General features: G+C 38.4%; 1 protein-coding gene across 1 annotated transcript in view; it reads left to right on the top strand.

Annotated features, from left to right (window-relative positions):
* LOC139134413 (plasma membrane calcium-transporting ATPase 3-like) overlaps positions 1-21,243 on the top strand; it is a 139,831-nt gene that overhangs the window by 98,374 nt on the left and 20,214 nt on the right. The window contains 5 exon segments of the mRNA XM_070701275.1: positions 5,573-5,767; positions 7,888-8,121; positions 8,527-8,652; positions 9,342-9,351; positions 12,233-12,384. Coding sequence (XP_070557376.1) covers positions 5,573-5,767; positions 7,888-8,121; positions 8,527-8,652; positions 9,342-9,351; positions 12,233-12,384 — 717 coding nt within the window.

The raw sequence follows: 21,243 nt of genomic DNA on the forward strand, positions 1-21,243 counted from the left end.
TGAAAAGCTATTACTGCGAGAATATCCACAACAAGAAATATCAAACATCAATGCGGAAACAAATTACGCTACACGAAGAACACATTTAAATCACAAACAAACGCACAACAACAACACAAATAAATTGATATTTGCTACCAAATATAGTCCACACATCAAAACAAAAGACATCAACAAGCACTCCTGAAGAACTGGAAGAAATAGAAAAAGACCAAACACTAAATAATTTATTCACGATGAAACCGATCATCCCTTACAAAAGAAATCCAAAAATTGGCGACACACCATAAATGCACAAGTACACAATCTTAGAGAACGACCGAACACAATGAAACACAACAAACTGACCCAAACATAAGTATTCTAGCCTCCTTGCTAGACGAAGAAAACACTGACAATAATTAAGGAAACCGCTGCGAATATCCCTATATCGCAAATTAATTAGCAACAGTATTGCTAGTGCACCAGATCATCTTGCAGTTTGTTTATCGAAAACACTGCGGGGTGCGTATGCGGTGTCCCCTAGACAAAACACTATTGCAGAAGCCGTTCATATAGCGTGAACCACAGGCGCTCCTTAGCTGGGTAGTCTGCTAAGTAGATCGATTTTCGGATCGATCTATTGATCCCGTAGTCGATATACCCGCCACTGCAACCTAAATACTCACAAGGTGTGCAACACAATCACTCAAAAAACACACCACCCGATTTGTCAACTGGCCGTGCGCTCGCACAAAACATTCAGACTACACTCACATATACCTAGTTGGATCACAAATTTAACCATCTCCTCGAAAATCACGCCGATGAAGGTGTTACTCGCATCATCTTGAAGAAATCGGCCAAGTTTTGAGACCAAGCGATGTGAAATACGGCCTGCAGAACGATTCTACCATATGACGTCATTTTTTCCACTGCTGATTGGTTCAACTATACTTAACCAGTGACGTCTTGCCATGACCTTTGTTTTGGCCGTTGATTAGCCAATCAGTAGTGGAATAAATTACATCATATGGTAGAATCGTTCTGCAGGCCACATTTCACTGCCGTTGGTCTCAAAACACGGCCGATTTCTTCAAGATGATGCGAATAACACGTTCATCGGCGTGATTTGCGGGGAGATGGTTTTAAATGTGTGATCCAACTAGGTATATGGGAGTGTAGTTCTGAATGTTTTGTGCGAGCGCACGGCCAGTTGACAAATCGGGTGGTGTGTTTTTTGAGTGATTGTGTTGCACACCTTGTGAGTATTTAGGTTGCAGTGGCGGGCATATTGACTACTGGATCAATAGATCGATCCGAAAATCGATCTACTTAGCAGACTACCCAGCTAAGAAGCGCCTGTGGCGTGAACGATGGTACATGAAAGGATTAACTTTTACAAGTAAAGTTACATTGCTTTTGCCAGTTTTTGTTGAATTGCTGTGGTAAATTCCATTGCCTAGGGAACATGTTGAAGCAACCAAATTCGACAGACTTTCCCTGAAGAAAAAGTGCAGGAGAGAAAACGATAGGTACTGTCATGACTTTGACTTCGTTTCGTTGTACAGGCGTTGTCATCATAAATGCCGTCATTACCACTGTCTCACAAAAACTGTAATTTGCGTCCGGCATTGAGGTGAAATCCGTATTTTTAACTTTTATTTTCATAAAGTGATCAGTTTACGTCGAGGTTTACAATGTGCGTAGTTTTTCTATATGATGTACAACATGAACCTTTTCACGTTTAACACCCATCGAGCGATATGTCATCTTACCTCAAGCATGTACTTCGACAATTTTCCATCAAACGGACGGCTTCCTTGAGTGAAATTCAAAGTCTCTAAATTTATAATCTCGTTTCGAAGAAACCGATTTGCCGACCGACCGCTTTAAAGTAGATGCGTATTCTTAGAGTGACAGTGACAATAGACAGTTGTGTAAGTAACCCGTATTTTATCGGCCGTGCACCGATGTAGTTTCTAAAAAGTTACTACTTGTAAAACTTCCAGGCTTCGAGGTTCTGTTATCCGACATGTCGTAGCGAAATTCTGTGAGAACTACAAGTAATACAGACAAAAGTTTGGGTTTCTGACGGTTCCATGTATGAGCTGATTATCAAGTTGAAATTATTGTGTGGATAGTCGTTGCTGCTGGTCCGCGGCGTGGCGGGAATTTGTCACGTACAAACATTCTTCAACTGTCAGCCATATAAACCTCTGCCAGTTTTCATCGACGGCTTTCGTGGTTTCGAAGAAGACCTTTTTTTCTCGGATATATTTCTGACAACCTCGGCTTAGAGGCAAAGTCGATGTCGTCTCGTAGTACACCCTGTGCGAGTCTCGGCCTTGACATGACACAAGCAGACATACGTCACTGTTCAGTCACATTTATTTGGATGCGTCATACGGATAATATCATTATTCAGGGGGGGGGGGGGGGTTATCGGACTAAAGTGGGCACATAGTAGAGTTTTCTCAAGAAATATAAAACGGAAAAGGACAGTCATATCATAAATTTCAAAGAATGCTGAAATGCCATAGTTTTTAATTGTTAATCGATGGCAAAGTTCGTATTTTGACCTCAACGTATCCAATCGAGAAAGTAAACTTGGCATGACTCAAAGTTTGAAAATGTGTTGTCTTGTCTCCCCCGCGCCTGGCATGGCCCGGAGGCACTGACGTTTCGTACTTCGAATTCTGAGAGCTATCAAATCGTCACGATCAGCGGACACGAAATTACTATTTTCAATTGTCATCACTGAAAAAATACAGAGAAATGAGAAAACACGGTGAGAAAAAGGCATTTCATCGATGCTGTTGATAACCTTCCTTTCGCTTCTGATCTACCCAGTGCAAAACTGGTACCTTTTCAAACCACTCATGACTCAGATGAACCCAACTCATTCCAACTGGCCCGATACAACCGGCCCGAATTCAATTTGTTGGGAAGGCAACGATAGCTTTTCCTGCAAACGTAGACAGACCTGCAGTGTGCACTGAAAGGAATAGTTGGCGACATCTTTTCGAAACTCTGAAAATATAGCTAAAGAAGGAGCCATATCTCAGTCAGTACGGCCAAACCTTAGCGTTCACACCGACTATGGGGACAGAGCATTTTCAAACGAAACAGAAATGTCAAGGAAAGGCGATGACTTATTTTCTAAAATTGAAGAAAATGCTTAAATTTGGCTGTGTTAGTCAATCAAGCGAAATATTTTTGTTCCAATAAAATCAGTCTCGATTCTACCCTCTACTAGACTAAATCGACAACGGAGGGTGCATAGGTACGCGGTAGAACGTGTAAATCTCAAACAACGGGCGAATTGGTTTCGGGCGAGTTGATTCTTGGCTGTTCAAGTTGGAGAAAGTGCGAGTTAATTGTCATTCATACAAAACGGTCAAGAAAACATTAGGAAAATAGGAAATCAATGACATTTACCGCAGACGTGGTGATACACATACATGTAGGCAAAAGCAATTTAACTTCATAGAACGGTGTTTTGATAAATAGACTGAAAGATGATCTGCCAAACTTCATGCACATAGCGATAGTGCTGCCAGCTAATCTCTTTGCGATGTAGGTATATTCCCAGCGGTTTCCCTAAGTATATTGGGGCTTGGGTGTACCAACAATTATCGCGAACCACGAACCACAAACAGTGAAACATAAATCTAAGGAGAGCAATCTCCAAAGAAAAGCGACTGAGGAAGAAACCACACACTGGTTTCGAAACGTAGCGTCAAAGGCCGGGGTCAAAGGATCACCCTGTCATTCGACAGCCAGATTACGGCTACGTCTCGCCATGGCTTATATCTACACCAATAGCCAAACACACAAAATCAAACACAAACACAGAGAACGAAAAAATAGTGTAGGCGATGTGTGCAGCCGCTTTCCCTTTATTACAAACGCTGTGAGATGATATTGTAGGCGATTCGATCCCTTGACGTGCCGTCCATCAGATTTTTCACCATATCTTCGTTCCAAATGCCTAAAAGACACTTGATTTCTTCCGTAGCCCAGTTGACTCCTCGACTCGCCATGTCTAAAATGATACTAAATCGTCGAATAGGTCAAAGACTACACTGCATGTCAACTACAGAGGGCGTCAACTGGGACCTGAGTCGGACAAAACGCGTTCACATACGCTGTTTACTGCTCGGCCAGAGACCTGGGTCGGCCACAAACCACCCTCTCGACTAGGACAGAAATTGTCCGGACAGTGACCGGCCAGAACCGTTCACACCTGTTTTTTGGTCGGCCACAAACCTGGCTAGGACAAGGGCCTAGTCTTTTTGGCTAATGTGAACGGCCCTATTGTGTTGCAGCAGTTACTGTGTGTTGACATTGGGATTAGTGTTGTATTGAATGCCTTAGCTGTGACAATCCCTCTGTCTGAATGCCAGGATTATGTGCACTTTAGGGATGAGTGACTTCAGCCACAATAGCAAGTACGTTTGAAATCTGGAGAGCAGATATCACAGACGAACTCAAAAGTGGAATATCCAGACGCCATTGCAAGAATGTTTTGAATAGCTAGGCTGTTACACACACCATCTCACAATTCAGTCTATCAAGAATTTGTCCTGCTTAGGGGCCGTCAATAAAAGCTGACGCACAAGAAAGTAATTCCTTCATTTTACTTGAAACTCCCTCCCTCCCCCCGCAAAACGAAAGTTCTTATTCGAAATCAACTATGATGCTGTTTCTCACAAACCCACACACACCTCTGCGATCTGCACGCCCATGAAAAACACCGGAAGTTCACATTAATTACTAAACCTTCACTTTACGCGTTTCACTTTTTAAGACACAGAACATTTCAATGTATTTCGCATGTAGGAAAATGTTTCATGTATATGTTTCACGTTGAAAAAACTTACAAGTTTTATTTCACACTTATGTCTTTTCGTTGTCTTTTTTGTCTCAGTATTTTGTTGTCATTCTGTTCTCAAATATAGTATTGCAAGATACCAGTAGTATTGTGTTCTCGCTGCAAAGTCACACTTCGAAAACAATAGACGAAAATTCTGCGATTTTGACGCACTCAAAACGAAATGAGCTTTTACCCCCTTCCCCCCTAAACGAAAGAATACGTTTGTCGTGCGTCAGCTTTTATTATCGACGGCCCTTATCTCTGCGAGGAAGTTGAGCACTTGGCATTGCAGCATGATTTAGGGAGTAGTGGCAGAAATCGTATTTTAAAAATACGAAAAAAATACTTTAAAATACATGTATATCAATAGTTAATGATGTCGCAGCTTTAACCACATAGCAAAGTGATGGCTTGGGGATCTTGTAGAACACAAGGAGACAGAAAGAGATATTACTCTGATTTTACACATTACACAATCCAGGATGGAATTTACATACTCTGGATTGATGCAATGGTATAACCCTTTCACCTTTTCAGAGGTCGGTACAGTCCCATAGCTTTCAATAGGATGGATGGACCCATATAACCTTGAAATGGGGAGAAGTGGAACAGAGAAATAATAAAATATAACAAAATCCCTATTGACTTCACATGAAATCCAGTATCTATTGCCATAGCAACTGATTCTGCATGGATATTCTGATCATCTTACAGGTGTGTCTGCAAACAAAGCTGATTTGGAGTGGCGGAGACAGGTGTTTGGTGCCAATGTTATTCCAGCAAAACCACCCAAGAGCTTCCTAAGATTAGTTTGGGAGGCACTCCAAGACACAACTTTAATTATTTTAGAAATTGCTGCTATTATTTCATTAGGATTGAGCTTCTACCATCCCTCAGATGAGTCTCTAGGTAAGTAGTTTTCAGATTTTAAATATTTCAAAATTCATTTTCTCTGAAGTGATTCCGAACCACCTTATTGAGTTTTCTCCCAATGGGTGACTCCATATGTTTCATCATAGAAGCAGACTTTGTCAGTCAGAGGTCAAAGGTCATAGGATACTACATCATGATACAGTTTGTACTCACAGGAGTGATAACCAGGTCATCTTATCATTGACATGATTGACACAATGATTGGCACACTGAGTAATTAGCTGGTAGTAGTATTTTTGAAGGGCGACAGTTGGATACCACAGCTTTGTCCAGTAGGAGAATACAAATACCCATCTCAGCAGTTGTTCTACAGTAACACTGAAACTTGGTACTCTAACATTGAAACTTTATGACTTTCCTTGACTGACAACCTAAAGCTGTAGTTTAATGTTAGGGAGTGATTACAGTTTTGCAAACACACTGTTTTGGAAAGCATCCCCGGAGTACATACTGTAGTTAAAGCTGATAAAACTAGCAAGGAGAGAAAGTGGGTTTTCTCAGCGTGTTGATTCAAGTATGCTGACATAAAAATATCAGTAGAAATCACCACTAAAGATAACAGTTCAGTAGTTACAAGGTATTTAAGCCATGTTAAATAAAATTGGAGATATACAGCAGGCACTCACTCTGCAATAATTACTGTACACACAGCAATTTTTTCACTGTGATACGTACAGTGTTATTTTACCTCTTAACGTTGAGCGGAGTGTCGAATTGCAGCCTTCAATATAAAACAAGAGGGTGAATTTGTCATGCTAGTTGGTTTGACTTTTAGAGAATTGTGTGACCAACAAATGTTTGGTAAGTTTCAATACCTAAAAAATCTTGAACTCGGAGGGGCAAGGATTCTAAGACCATTGACTGCACAAATTTTAATCAAATTTATTCCATAGCTGAGTCATCGGTGGGGGTGTCTGAGATAGAGATGATGTATCGATCAATGTGAATGTGAACCAGGCACCAGCATTGTCTCAGCTTAACTCTCAGGATATGTGCATTTAAGTGGCTTCTTTGTAATTGCTTGGCTGAAGTGATGTTTTATTTTTAGATCAGAGAATGAAACTGGGTGTTCTGATCTGCTAAAGGTTGTTGTTGGCCATCCCAATGCCAATGCGTTACATGTCTTTGTAAGTCTTGATAGAGCATCAAATCGGTCACATTGTCTACCCAATTACCCAATAATCCAGCTTTCAGCCCAGAACACGGCACCAAATCTGTCTATTTGACAAACCATGTGAATTATAGAAACCAGACCATTTACGGAGACTCACTTGAAATGGGAGAAGGCTTGTCATGATTGGTCTATTCAAACAGACCAGGTTTCTTTCAACTATTCGGTTTTTGAAGTGTTCACAAGTGGCAGTTTTAATATGGCTAATGGCTAGATGTTTTGGAACACTTTTGTAAGTCTCATGAGTAAATGCATTTGAAGGAAGGTGAAAGGAAAGAATGTTTAATACTGCTCTCTGAGCCCAGGAGAAGGAAAATTTGCGGGGAGGAGTTGAATTATTCATGGTTTCATGAAATTTTCATCGGCATAGTTTTGATGGTGCTGTTAGTAACAGTGTTCGTTGTCATGAAGTAGCAGTATCTCTCACAAGTACAACTTCATACGCTTCTGTTACTATACTGTCATTTCTAAATTACACTTGGTACCTATACAACAATAACAACATTAATAACAATTGACAATACAACAACAACAATAAAAATAATGATGGTAATAATAATATTTGTAGTGATGTAGTGATTATGATGATGACCATGGCTAAGATGATGTTTCCCAATGTATTCTGACTCTCTGGGTGATCTGGTGAAAGTCAAGTAACAAAGCTGATCCTATAATCTGAAATGAAGAGATTCTGAGATCATAGATTGCATACAACTGATGATTATCGTACCAATTGATAGGAATAAGTCAAACAGGCAGTGACATATGTATGTTAACATGTGCATGCACATAAAGACACACACAGATGAAGGCATACAGACACACATGCACACAAAGACACAGACACACACACAGACACACTGACACACACAGAAACCCTGCCAGAAACTAAGTGTATTTTTTTTCTTTCCCCTGCATTTCACAGAAACCGATCCAAGTGAATCAGAGTCCAGCTGGATAGAAGCTGTAGCTATCCTAGTGGCCGTCATTTTAGTAGTTTTTGTAACAGCTTTCAATGACTGGAATAAAGAAAGGAAGTTCCGAGGTCTGCAGGATAGGATAGAACAGGAACAGAAACTCAGCGTGGTACGAAATGGAATCGTAGAGCAAATTAATAACAAAGAAATTGTCGTAGGAGATGTATGTTTAGTTAAATATGGTAAGTCCATCAAATGTGTTTGTATAGAGACATGCAGTAGGGATCTTTTTTCTCGGAATATGGTGCTATAGTTTAGTAATGTTTTTCACCGGTAGACAAAATTGACCCATCAGTGCACTGGTTTCAATTGTCATTTAATATATGATACTACCACATATGAAGTTAGTGATGTTAACAGGTTGAATGTGTTCATTGCGAGCTCTCACAACAAGACAGCGCTTTTGTCTCATCACTACTGCAAGGACAATGTTGGATATGAGCACTGAAAAAGATTCAAATATCATGTGTTTTTAAAAGCAAGGAGAACATGGTTGCTGTTTCTCTCTTTCTCTCTGTTTCACCCATTTTAACACTTTCTATGGTGAATTTATAGAGCTTTTCTGTTTGATTGTTGTCTCCCTTCAGGTGATTTACTTCCTGCGGATGGCATCATCATCCAAAGCAATGATTTGAAATTAGATGAAAGTTCCCTGACAGGGGAGTCAGACCAGGTCAAAAAGGGCAAAGAGCGAGATCTCCATCTACTATCAGGTATGCATTCAACCAAAACTTTTCTAACTTTCACTCGCTGACTTTGCTTTGGTAGATGAAGAGTCTGTTAACACTACAAAGACCAAAATAAAGAAAAGTTGTTTGTTTTCCCCTCCTCAAGTGCATTGGTCTAGACTATCTTCAACAGCCTCATTTTTATGTTGGCTTTCATTGAAAAATTAAAACGTCAAAAGACGGCATTGTGCTGCGCACAGCAGAATGTGTCATATTATCTGCTGGATCACATGCTAACACTGTACAGTTCTGAAAAGTGAAGTTATCACTGTCATGATACATTATGTCAGAATTGCCACTACGTCTAAGCATTCCAGTCTTTGGATTTCACATTGGTAGTTGGATCATGTTTGCTTAAAAAAACGAACAAAACTGAAAATAAAACAAACATTTCGCAGCAATATTTTTGTAGAAGACTTCTAATTCAGAGTCATCCTAACTGCCGTTGCTGTTAGGTTAAAGATTGTAAAAACTAAAATATAAAAAACTTCCAGGGCTTTTTGGCTTGTCCTTACATTTTCTGTCTTGGTATTGCGCCAAGGTAACTTGATGTCGACAAATGTGAACAACTGCCATGATTTATGTGACAGAGCGGTCCTCATGCGTCACAATTTTGCTGTCAGCCAAATGTGTTGTCTTATTGTTTTCAAAGAATGATGTTCACATTGCTCCAGGCAATAAAATGTAAACAATCAGCAGACAGACTCTTTTAAAATAAAATGAAGAATGTTGATGGACATATTGATTATTGGATGTAGTTTTATTCACTGCCCTGACTTTGATGTGTGGAAATGGGATTTATTAGGGGAAGAGACCCAACATCTGTGTGATTACATAAACTGTTGTTGATATAAATTTTCCATTAAGTGTGGAATTTTATTGAAAAACTAGATCAGTGGAAGTGTGTTTGTTTTCTGTCCAGGTTTTTTCAGATTTCTTTGTTCACCTGTGCCAGCGGACTGTCTGACAGCCTCTTTGGTTAACAGTCTGAACCGACAGATTTATTGAAACTGCTGATGTTTTTTTCCCCCATTGAAGCAGAATATGACAGGATTTCATATTTAGTACTGAGTCAGCATTTATGAATGTTTACATTTTGACTGTGTAGTCTGATTGTACACACAATCACAGATTCATAAATTTGCGATTGTTGTTTTATGCTCGTCATCATCATGTCCAACAGCCAAAATCATTTCTTGGAAAGTTTTTCTACGTATGCTATTCTTAAATCTCTTTAGCTAGAACTTTTGATGTGCTTTCCGTCATCAATATTGTCTTTGTTAAAAAAAGTTTCTTGTTCTACTCTCAAAATCATCTCAAAATACCTAGTATTCAGTTTATGAAAGTGGTCTGCATATGTGTAATGTTCCATATTTTTTTGTGTGGGGACTTTGTTGTAGTCCTGATTAGACTTTATTAATCAACAATAAGATTTTGTATTTTACACAATGTGTCATGTGTGATGGGTGGATACATGTTACCATTTCAACATATTTCGGGGAGAAGGAGAAATCAAATGCGCTTGTTTTCTGGAGCGAGAATAATGAAATTTTACTGACACTGTTACAGCTACTGTCCCTTTAAATGAGAATTGATTTTAAGCTCGAGGAAGTAAAGTGAGATTGCTTCATCAGATATGTTGAAAAAAATTTATGAATATAGCCACAACTATTATTATACACTGTTAATATCAATGAACAACGCTACAAAGACTATCTGGGAGTTAATGCTAAGTCTTTACTTTCAACAATCATAGTGTGGGATTGAGAGAATCTCCCGTAATAACCTCATCATTCGATGAATGCTTGTCATAATCATATTTCCTTTCTGTGTAGATGACCTCCATCACTGATAACTCTATTTCCCACACACTCTGTACCTATTGAAAAAATGTCATCAATACATTTACGAAATACAATACACGTGTTTGAGTAATAAATTGAGCGTCTTAAAATAAACCTGCCCAGCTCGATATTTTAGTCTGTAAATCTCATCTGTTTGATAATAGTCGTATTGAATTGCCAACAGTTCAATATTCCCACGTAAGGTTTTCAATTTTCAGTTTTGTCGCCAAACGATTCAGCTGATACCATTTTCCAATGAGTATTTCCTTTCTGTACTCATTGGCATGTATTAGATGTAATGTTAGCTACAAGATTTATGAAAATGCAGAAATTGTAAAAATCAAAACGTTAATAAAGACGGACACTTTGTCTGAAGCCAAGGAATGCCAGAACTGTCTGAAATATCCGTAGGTGATATAAATGCTGTGTGTGCAGAGATTTTTTGTCTCTTTTCACCCAAAAAAAACCCAGAGGTTTTCGTAATAAATGCAGTTGTTTTGAATAGTACTGCATTTAGTGAAGACAGAAGCGTACAGAACCTAAATTTTTTGACTCTCAAATTTCCAAAGCATTTCATTAAGCTGTCAGTTTCATATGAATTTTATATGTACACCTATATAAGGTAGAACTTGCCCTGATAGTTCCAAATTTTTGCTCGATCTATCCTCAAGTAAACTTTACCATTCTCTTCCAAAATCAAGATTAGGGGATCAAAATGTAAATTTTAGTACCAGAGAAACAAAACATCTAAAATTTATTGACATATGAAGTTAAATATGGCTACATTCCATATTTAATCATTAGTTTTCTATGGTAGCTGTAAATAAAGGTATTTGATCTCGGATGTTTCTGGTTTGATGGGTAAAATTCAATCTTCTGTAGCCAACTTGCTGTGATATTTTAAAATTCAGAAGAAAAACAGCTTGTACACACCATTCATAATACATGAAGTGGAAATATTACTGCTAAAAAAGTGGGCAAGGTTTCTTTCTCTTAAAAAAATCCACCATTTCCATGGAGATGTCTATTCTGTAGATTTTGACAAAACGAAAAATAAGGGAGAGTAGTTAAACAATCCTCAGACAGTTTTCTAGGAGCATGTACTTCTGTACTCTGAGATCTTAGATACAGCTGTAACCTGTCCAACCTTTGTCCCCAATGGTATGCCCCTTCAACCAGGATAGAGTATGTTGGGAATACAGTATTATGGTATTTTACTCTGAGAGTAGATGAGGTTGTCTCTAAATTATGCTAAAACTATGTGTATCTCACATCAATGCTATAAAGTTTTATCTCTCTTTTCCTCTTTTCCCTGTAAATTCTTCACTTTGAAACTTCTAACCCTCCCATCCAATTGAAAATCCCAGAGTGAAGTCTGTCTGTTTGCTATGATGTGTTTCTCTGTGTGTCTGTTTTGGCAGAGTCAGTTTCATTTTAAAGCCAATACAGTGTAATTTCATTTGTGCCAGACTTGAAACTTGCCATAACTTTTACTTCAAAAAAATGTTTCAATAAATGTAGACTCATTGAGGCTTGCAATCCTTTCACCCATTCCCCCATCCCTGGCATCACAGAATCAACTTTTCCAGATGGGAATTACTGGTGTTCTTTCCCAATTTTTGAGATACAAAGGCTGTATAGAACTGTGTGGGAAAAAAACTCTAACAGACAACGTTTCATGTGTATATTTTTCTGTTATTTATTTGCATTGGCTCGTATAGGCACTCACGTTATGGAAGGAAGTGGGAAAAGGTGGTAGCAGCCGTAGGCCTGAACTCACAAAGTGGCATCATCTTCTCCCTGCTGGGCGCCACGGAAGAGTCAGATGACCATGAGAAGAAGAAGAAGAAAGAAAAAGAGAAAGATAGAGATGGTAGGTCAATATGTTAGTAGGTTACATCAGAAGTGGTAAAATATCCGCCGCACATTTGCAGCGTACTATCAATGCCTCTCTGTTGAATGGAATTCCATGCAGACTGTTTGGTTTACAGGAAAAAGTGATTTTCATTTTAGCATTGCTACTAGACACTTACTGATCTTTGACACAGTTTCAGTATTTGAGGGAGTTTTTACATTGCTTTTTGTAATGTCTTTGCTTGTCAAATACTTGGCTGTTCATTGTCATACATGCAGGGTCCCATATCAACTTCTCACCCAAAGACATTTGAAATGGGGTGACTTTTGGATATTAATTGCCTAGGCATGATTTTCTTCAAATTTGTTGAAGTGGTGAATAAAATCATCAACATTGTGGGTCTAAAAATATTTTTATCATTTTTATTGTCGGCATGAGAGAAACCTTTGTACAATACAGTGGTTTGTGTCAAACCGTTGGTAATATGGGAACCAGACACACTGTCTAAATTAAGGAGTTGCCAACACTGTCAGGTGAAGCTGTCGTCCAGCCATAATATCAGTCGATCACAAAGAAATCAACTTTGCAAAAATTGAAGCATTGCCTGCAAGACGGTCAGACATACTCAAAACAACACCATCAGATTCGCACAAACAATGCTGCAAAATTATGCCTTCTGGACAGTCAGTGGAATGTATGTTGACACGTGATGTTGTTTTGACTACTTGTGACCTCCTTCAAGACAATGTTTCAGCTTCTGCAGCGTTGATTTCTTTATGATCGACTGATATTATTACCACCCCACCAGACGATAGTTACACCTGACGGTTTTTCGCAACTCCTCAATTTAGACAGTATTTCTAGTTCCCTTGTTGCCAGTGGTTCAACACATACCACTGTAGCTCTGGAAACAACAACTTGGACACTATACCGGTATTTTAATCTTCCCCTAAACATTATGTACCAGTATGTGATGCACAATTCAACATCGCATTCATATTTCTGCCATTTTATTATAAAAGTACGGTTATTTTGAATTAAAAACACCTCCTGCCTTGAAAGTACCTAGGATAGCTGGTGCCTCTTTCATGATCATCAGCAGAAATGACGTCATCAAAGTTCAGCTGTGAACTGGCTAATATACAGTGTAGTCAAATTCATCATTGACCTTTAAACAAAATCCACCATGCGTATCGGACGCCGAAGTACAAATCTCTGAGGATGATTCCTCATCCTACAGACGTTCCCCATTTGCAATTCTAACTAGATTTTGAAGGTCTCATGTGCAACTCCTTTGGTGATTGTCGTAAAATGTCACAACGTGCCGTGATTTTTTTACAGTCTTCAGGTCATGAATAATTTCTAGGTGAATTTGTCAAACGACAATCGCTTATTGTCATTCACCACATAGACAAGTGAGATGATTTGAAACAGACATAGTTCTCTCATGGCATGTGTAGTCCTTGCAAGCCGTATCAAAAAGAACGATAGAGGACAGTTCGATCAATACTATTGGAGTAAAAAAGCTCTCTTGAAATTTTAAATAGGCATTCAGTCCCAGGAGATAGCTGTGTTTTGTCAAGTAGACATAACAAACCTAGACTAGCATTCCCAGTAGATTCTGCAATATAGATACATGTACCGGTAGCTCAACATGTTAAGTGGTTTGATTTTTGTGAATGATTTGACCTGGATGACCTTATAGTGACCTGAGGTCAGCAGTTCCAGATAATGTGTTGATGATTGCTGCAAAATTAAATACCTGTATGATGTCTCTCCAAGTATCAGCTTTCTCAATAATGTTTCCATGATATTGCTCAACTTTACATAAAATGCCTTGGTTGTGTGTGCGCATTTTAAATGGTTTGTGATTTCTCTGAAATTAATCAACTTTTTTAACAGTCGATTGAAATCTCTGATGATTCATGAATGCAAGTGCTGGCTGATATTCCTGTTGGAATGATATTGAATAATCTTGCAGTTTTCAAGGTGAAACATTGCTCCCAAAATTATAGATTGCAAAGAATAGTAAATCAGGCCAAGCAAATCTCTGATGAAAATGCAAACACTAAGTGTTCCTCTCCATTGGATATCCTAAGTAGGTCATTATATTTGATTGCAAAAAAAAAACGCTTTTATTGTAGATGAAAGATATCAAACTTTTGTGACATCATAATTAGTAAATTGAGAAAGGTGGATACATTAGTGAAGAAAGTGCAGCTCTGCACAGTGTAGGCCATGCGAAAGTCGAAATGGAAGAAATGAAGAGCAATCTATGTTGAACTGTTTTCATTGTAAATGAATGAGGTGAATTTATGAAGGCCGTAAAAACTGACCAGGTACAACGGATTGATGGTGAGGCGACTCTGCATTTGCTGGCAGTGAAAAGACAAACCGCTTCAGTGGATATTGGAAAAGACTGTTTATGTGTATTTGTATCTGCAGTCATCTTCAGTGCATTCAAATTATTGCAGTAAAAGTGGGCATGACGTCACTCTGCTTTGGGGACTGCGATATAGACATTTGACATGGACAGGAAGCCCTTGCACGTCATGTGTGCTTAGCTTTGAAATTAGAACTGTTCTTTGAAGTTGGCCAGTATGAGATGATTTTATTGTTTGGCGAGAGGGTTTCACCACAATCAAAGCAAAGTCCTTGGTATTTTTGCGGTCATTGGAGGATGCCATGAAGAATTTTGCCAAGAAAATTAGGACTGTTCTTTGAAGTTGGCCAGTATGAGATGATTTTATTGTTTGGCAAGAGGGTTTCCCCACAATCAAAGCAAAGTCTTTAGTATCTTTGCGGTCATTGGAGGACGCCATGAAGAATTTTGCCAAGAAACCCATACAGACATGGACTAATGTACAGCAAAGGAAATGAAATATCCTTGCAGAAAAGCTGGACTATATTTTACAAGTTATTTTTTGGTATCTAATGACAGGCCATAGGGCATCAGACATATGTTTGCCAACCTCTAGCCTCACTAACTGACAGTTTTTCAGGCTGAATTGCATTTCTCCTGAAGTGAACATATGCCAAGTTCCTTATGGCCCTGTCAGAGTGAGTTACAGTTCTCCAGAAATGAACATATGCCAATATCCTTATGGTCACGTACTGTGCACTCTCACTACCAAAATTTATTCCACAGCATCATCAGGGCTGCAACCCTGTATTGTGGTTCCAGTTGCCTGTGCATCAAATGTTGTCAGTCAAATCAGGTATACTGGCTGGTACCTGCTTTAATCACATGGACACTGACACCACTACTTGGTTTGAAATTCAATGAGTCACCCATGTAAAACTATCATGTTTCTGGTGAAATTTAAATATGCTATTTTTACTTCTCATGGCTGTACAGGTACGGATGATCGGCACCATTTTACAAGTGGTACAGCCACAAACTGATGATGTCAAATCGCCATACACAAACACAGATGCCTTGTAATTGTGGCACTGTGTATTGTGTACGGCGATTTGACGTCAACAGTTTGTTGCTATACCACTTGTGTTTAATGATGCCAGATGATCTGCTGTGCAATTGAAAAAAAGAGGGAAAAAATTTGAATTGTTGAATGAAAGTGCAAGCTATTAAATTTAGGTTGTCTATGATAATTTGCTGAGTTGTGTTGGTTAGTTTTTGAAGAACATTTGTAATACACTGTGAAATAGTTTTTTGACACCTGATTAGCCTATATCTTGCTGTTCATGGCAGCTGGTTATTTGATACACACTTTTCCAACACCTGTCAGTGTTTTCCTCCCATTAAAATTTCTACAAACTATTCAAAAACTTGCCAATTCAGTACCTTGCAGATGACAAGGACAATGGTATCAGCTAGGCAAATGGTCATAAAATTTCCTGTGCTTCCCAGTCTGCCCAGTGCATCCTTCACTTATCCTCTATAATGATTCATTCAAATCTCTGCTTTTTTATGAAAATCAGAACTTTTGAAAAAGTTGTTCCTCTCAAAGTTTTTACGAAAATTGCAATATTTCAGATATGGAAAGTTTTCTTCATTTTGTTGATTCCTACATGCATATTATCACTTGCAAGACTGCCTCACGACCCCACCTGCCCTACCCCCTGACATTTTCTCATTTTTCCATGAAGATATACGGCTACTTATTTTTGATATATGCCATGAATTCTCAGACTAATTCAAACCCTAACTCTTAACCTCTTCAAAGTAGATTTGATGCATTTTCTCTGAGGAAAGTCTTCCAAATAAACTGGTTTCAGGTACAGGAGGCCCAAAGGAAGTCTTATTATATTGTTCTCCCTGTTCATATGCTCTTGTAAAATGCAGATGCCTTTTCTGTTATTTTCTTTCTCGGAGCACAAGAAGAAATTTTGTAAAAATTAAATAAATATATAAAATGTATTTGCAATGCCACTGACAATGTGACCATGAAGAACGAGATTTTTACTGGTCACCCACAGAATGTTAGAACCATAAATTAGGGTCCAGAATTTTTAACATGCCGTTTAAGTCATTTTATAAGACGCATCTGCATTATAAGTCGCACCCTCGTTTGATTGAGTTGCGTAGGATGAAATCCATAAAATATCGAAAATGGAGAATGTATGCATTATAAGTCGCACCCCTTTTTCAGCAGATCTGTCACACTACCGGCCACCATTTAGGTTGGCTCCGTTCATCAAAAGTTGATACTTTATTGTTCCTTGTGTTTTAATAAAATTGTATTACCGTACTTCACATGTTTCTCAACCTACTGGTTGACGAAGGAGTATACCTCTTTAAAAAACACAAAAGTACATATTATAAGTCGCACCCCTTCTCTGGAGAAATAATTCGAGTTCAAAATTTGCAACATCATAATAAAAGACGCGTCTTATAAAATGACTTTAACGGTATACTGAGTTTGAACATGGGGACACAGAGTGTTTTCCTAGCTGGCATTACATTGTGTCGTTGTAAATTCATGACACTGGCAATACTGCAATGTGTTGATATCTCCCTGAAGTTTCAAACATGAATAATAGTATATCAGCATGTTAGTCATGCTAATGCATCATTCTGATTGGACAAGAGCATATGTCAGCCGTAGTAAAAGAACATTTTACCAACTGGTGCTAAATTGGCCCCTTAACCTGCACAGAAGCTTAGTGTGGTGATAGAGAGCATAAAGATAGCAAAGAAAACGATGCTATAACTCTAAGCAAATTATTAAATACATGGCAATCATGACAAGAGTGGTGTAAATATTTATATTTCCTGTAGAGCTGCCTTACTGGAGCAGTTAGTTTGTATTTTGCCAAATCAGCCGCATTATTTTCATCTGCTCTGCTATCATTGCCATTGCCAAGTACACGTGCTGTGTACCGGTATCCTTCCATCAATAATGCTACACTTAGGTCCCTTGTACTGGATTTCCATTCAGTGACCATCACTCAATATTTGATTCTGCTTTCTTCTTTTTTTTTGTACTAAAAATGCGGAAGAAACAACTTTTAATGCCATAAACACAAATGTTGATGTAATATAATAGCAATAAGCCCCTTCGCAGGCAGATATACACTCGGTTTGGGCACAATTCCCTCAATATATCACTTAACCAGCGGCTCTTGCTATATATATATATATAATATTATATATATATATATATATATATATATATATATATATATATATATATATATATATATATATATATATATATATATATATATATATATATATATATATATATATATATATATATATATATATATTGCTAGACGTGGAACTTGTCGTGATTACTCTACAGACTGTTTCATGCGCTTGGCATCGTCAGGAGTGATGTGATCGAGCACTATACATTGCCTGAATTGACACCAAGCCACTGATATATATATATATATATATGTTACATATTGTACCCAATCTCATGTATCAATCCAAACCTTTGCTTTGGAAGCAGACTGGTGGAGACCCTTCACCCAACACCCACCTACATCAAGGGTTATTCCTTAACACTTTCATCGTGGGAGGGCGCATTCTGCGCCAACAGCCAGACTGCGGGGGGGGGGGCGCGTAAATGCGCCAAGAAAGTACGCGTTTACATGCGTTCGATATACGTTGGCTTTGTCTGATCTACATCATGTTTGTTGACTATTTCCTCAAGCCTAGCGTAGCGTACGAGGTAGAGGTCAAACCTAAATGAGCATGCGCGCCAAATTTGTAAACAAATGCCGCCATACTCGGTCATTTCTCCGCCGTGATTTGTAAGGATCGTGTGATTGGTTGTTGTTTTTCTGTCAGAGAGTATTTAAAAATGGCGACTCGGGCACAGTTTAACACTGACTAAGCCCTTGAGCATGTTTTTCTAGACAGTGCTAGTGGAATTGTCACTGATCGTGAAACTGAACTCGACGGAGATAGCGGAAGTCAAATTTCAAATTACAACTCTAATACCGAACTTGAATATGTTCCCGAACCGTTGAGCAAAGACAGAGATTGCAAGCAAGACAGGAAGGTAGGCCACCTGAGCATGTTGAGAGAAAAGTGCGACAAAGGGCCGGTGACCGACATCACAAACGTTGATGGGGTATCCTGTGGATGTTGTACGACATCAATCTATCAATGACAATTACACATCGGACTAGCTACCAGTATATACGCTTATATATAATATAGCTGTCTTTTGAATGCCAGATGATACCTGTTGTTCGAAGATGAACTTGTAATAAATGTGCATATTAACCTCATTTATGTGGAATATGTTTTAGAGTATGTGTTCCCCCTACTGAATTTGAGTTAATGAAATATAAGTAGTAATTTCTAAAGTGTTACGCTGAAAAAAATACATTCATATATTGAAATTAAAAAAATGCAACATTTTTTGAATATTTTTGTAAAATCCAATATGGCCGCCATGATCACGTGACCTTCTAGGTGTGTCACATGACTTTTTGTGCATTTTTATGATGCTCTGTCATATTGCAATACTCACTGAAAAAATTGTCCTGAATACTCTTATAATTACAAAGATACAGCTCATGCATGTAAATCAATATTTATAAGGCTCTATTTCCATAGAAAACTACGCACAGGAATGCATGTATAAAAATTAATTACGCAGTGAAAGTGTTACTTCTGTAAGATGTATGCATAAATACATAAGATGACATGCAGGTTTTACAAAACGTAAAGTATGTTGCCATTTTGTAGTCTAAGCACCTGTCAATGTTAAAAATAGAGCCATCTGAGATCATGGCATTGCTCACCAGTGGTTCATCAAGTCAGTCAGAGTATGCTTTCTGTTGTAGAGTAGATTGATAGTGTAACTCAGCAAGTTTATTGCTGTGTGTTCTAAATGAAGTGTCATGATGGTCAGAAACAAAGTAAATTATGGGATTTCCAATGACACGTGCTTTGCATGGTGTTCCACACACCTATACAGTGGTTTGTGACTGTATATCACCCTCTTTCACTGCCACACTTGTAAATTCCCATTGATTTCAATAGCTTTTGTGGATCTGTACAGGGAAGTGACGGTAAAATAGCTGAATATGTGCTGTTCAAAACATTTAAAAAATATACTTCACAAGAATGTTAATGAAGGAAAAGAGTGCTTAATAACAGCTTTCTTTCACAGCAGATGCTCAACATCATTACATCCCGTTGGTGTCAATCTTTTTTCGAAATCACACACATGACATCCTCATAATGAAGTATTGCCTTAGCAGTTACCCTTTTTGCACTTTATTATAACAGAACATATGATATAGTATCACAAGGGCCGTGCTCTGCCACAAGCCATGACCTTCCCCCGTCATGTGTATTAGAGCCAAGAATGCAAACCTCTCAACTTGCTTAAACTTGAGCCCCAGTCAGGCACAGCAGGTGATTAACCTGGCAGCATAGAAAATCTGCCAGCGTTTAATTTTAGTGATTAGTTTGCCAAATGCTCCAGTTGCCTTAATTACTTGAAAGCTATTGCTGCCGTGAAATTCTGAGTTCTTATCAGGGAGGCTTTCAATCACTATCCTAATGGAGACCTTGTAATATTTGAAGTTTAAAGGTTTTTTAGAAACATGGATTGTTCTTATCTGGCTCTGCTCTGCTGGAGTCGTCCCTCCAGGTCTATCCCTGTAAATTTTCTCCATCAACAATTTCAGGACAAATTCATCTCCACGCAAAAGGTTTCAATTTGTGCTTCAAATATTGTTGTTGTGTTTAATTTGATGACGAATGATGATGAATGTGGATTGTACCCTAACCTATTTAAGATGCATGCAAGCACATGCTCACATTTCCGTGTACTTTCAAAATGAAGGCTTTGAGATAATGTGATATGCTTTTCATTTTCTCAATGGAGGCACTTCGCCTTGCCCTTGAAATATTGCCAATAACGCAAAACATCCATGTCAATCACTCCGCAAGCCTTCGAGGCACAGGTGCAGGGCGGCCTCTGATTAAAGGTGACTATGAAGTTATTTTCAGATTCAAACTCAGACAAGCAACACTTCAGTGATGTCAAACTGCTGATAGAATAGCTAGATTCATGGACATGGAGGTACATTGTTGACTTCCTGAGGAGATAATTTTTGTTCCTGCTTTAAGCTTCAGAGTAAATGATTGATTGTCAACTCATTCAAATCAGATTTGTATCTCTAATTTACGTTTTGTATGTCCAAATTTCTCATGCTGTGCTTACGCTCAGGCGCCTAAATTCATGTTAGTCAAGATGAACCAGGGTTACCATGGAAATTACATGAATTGATGATTGAGCCATTCATGAAACCAGCTGGTGGTGAAAAATGACATACATTCATGATGAGTTGTGCAAAATACGAGACAGAGACATTCTGCGTGTATCAACAACTGGCACCATGCAAATATTCTCCTGAAAACATGTGACATAGCAAAGGGTA

The sequence above is a fragment of the Ptychodera flava genome, chromosome 6 (genome assembly GCF_041260155.1).
Source record: "Ptychodera flava strain L36383 chromosome 6, AS_Pfla_20210202, whole genome shotgun sequence".
Taxonomy (NCBI): Eukaryota; Metazoa; Hemichordata; class Enteropneusta; family Ptychoderidae; genus Ptychodera; species Ptychodera flava.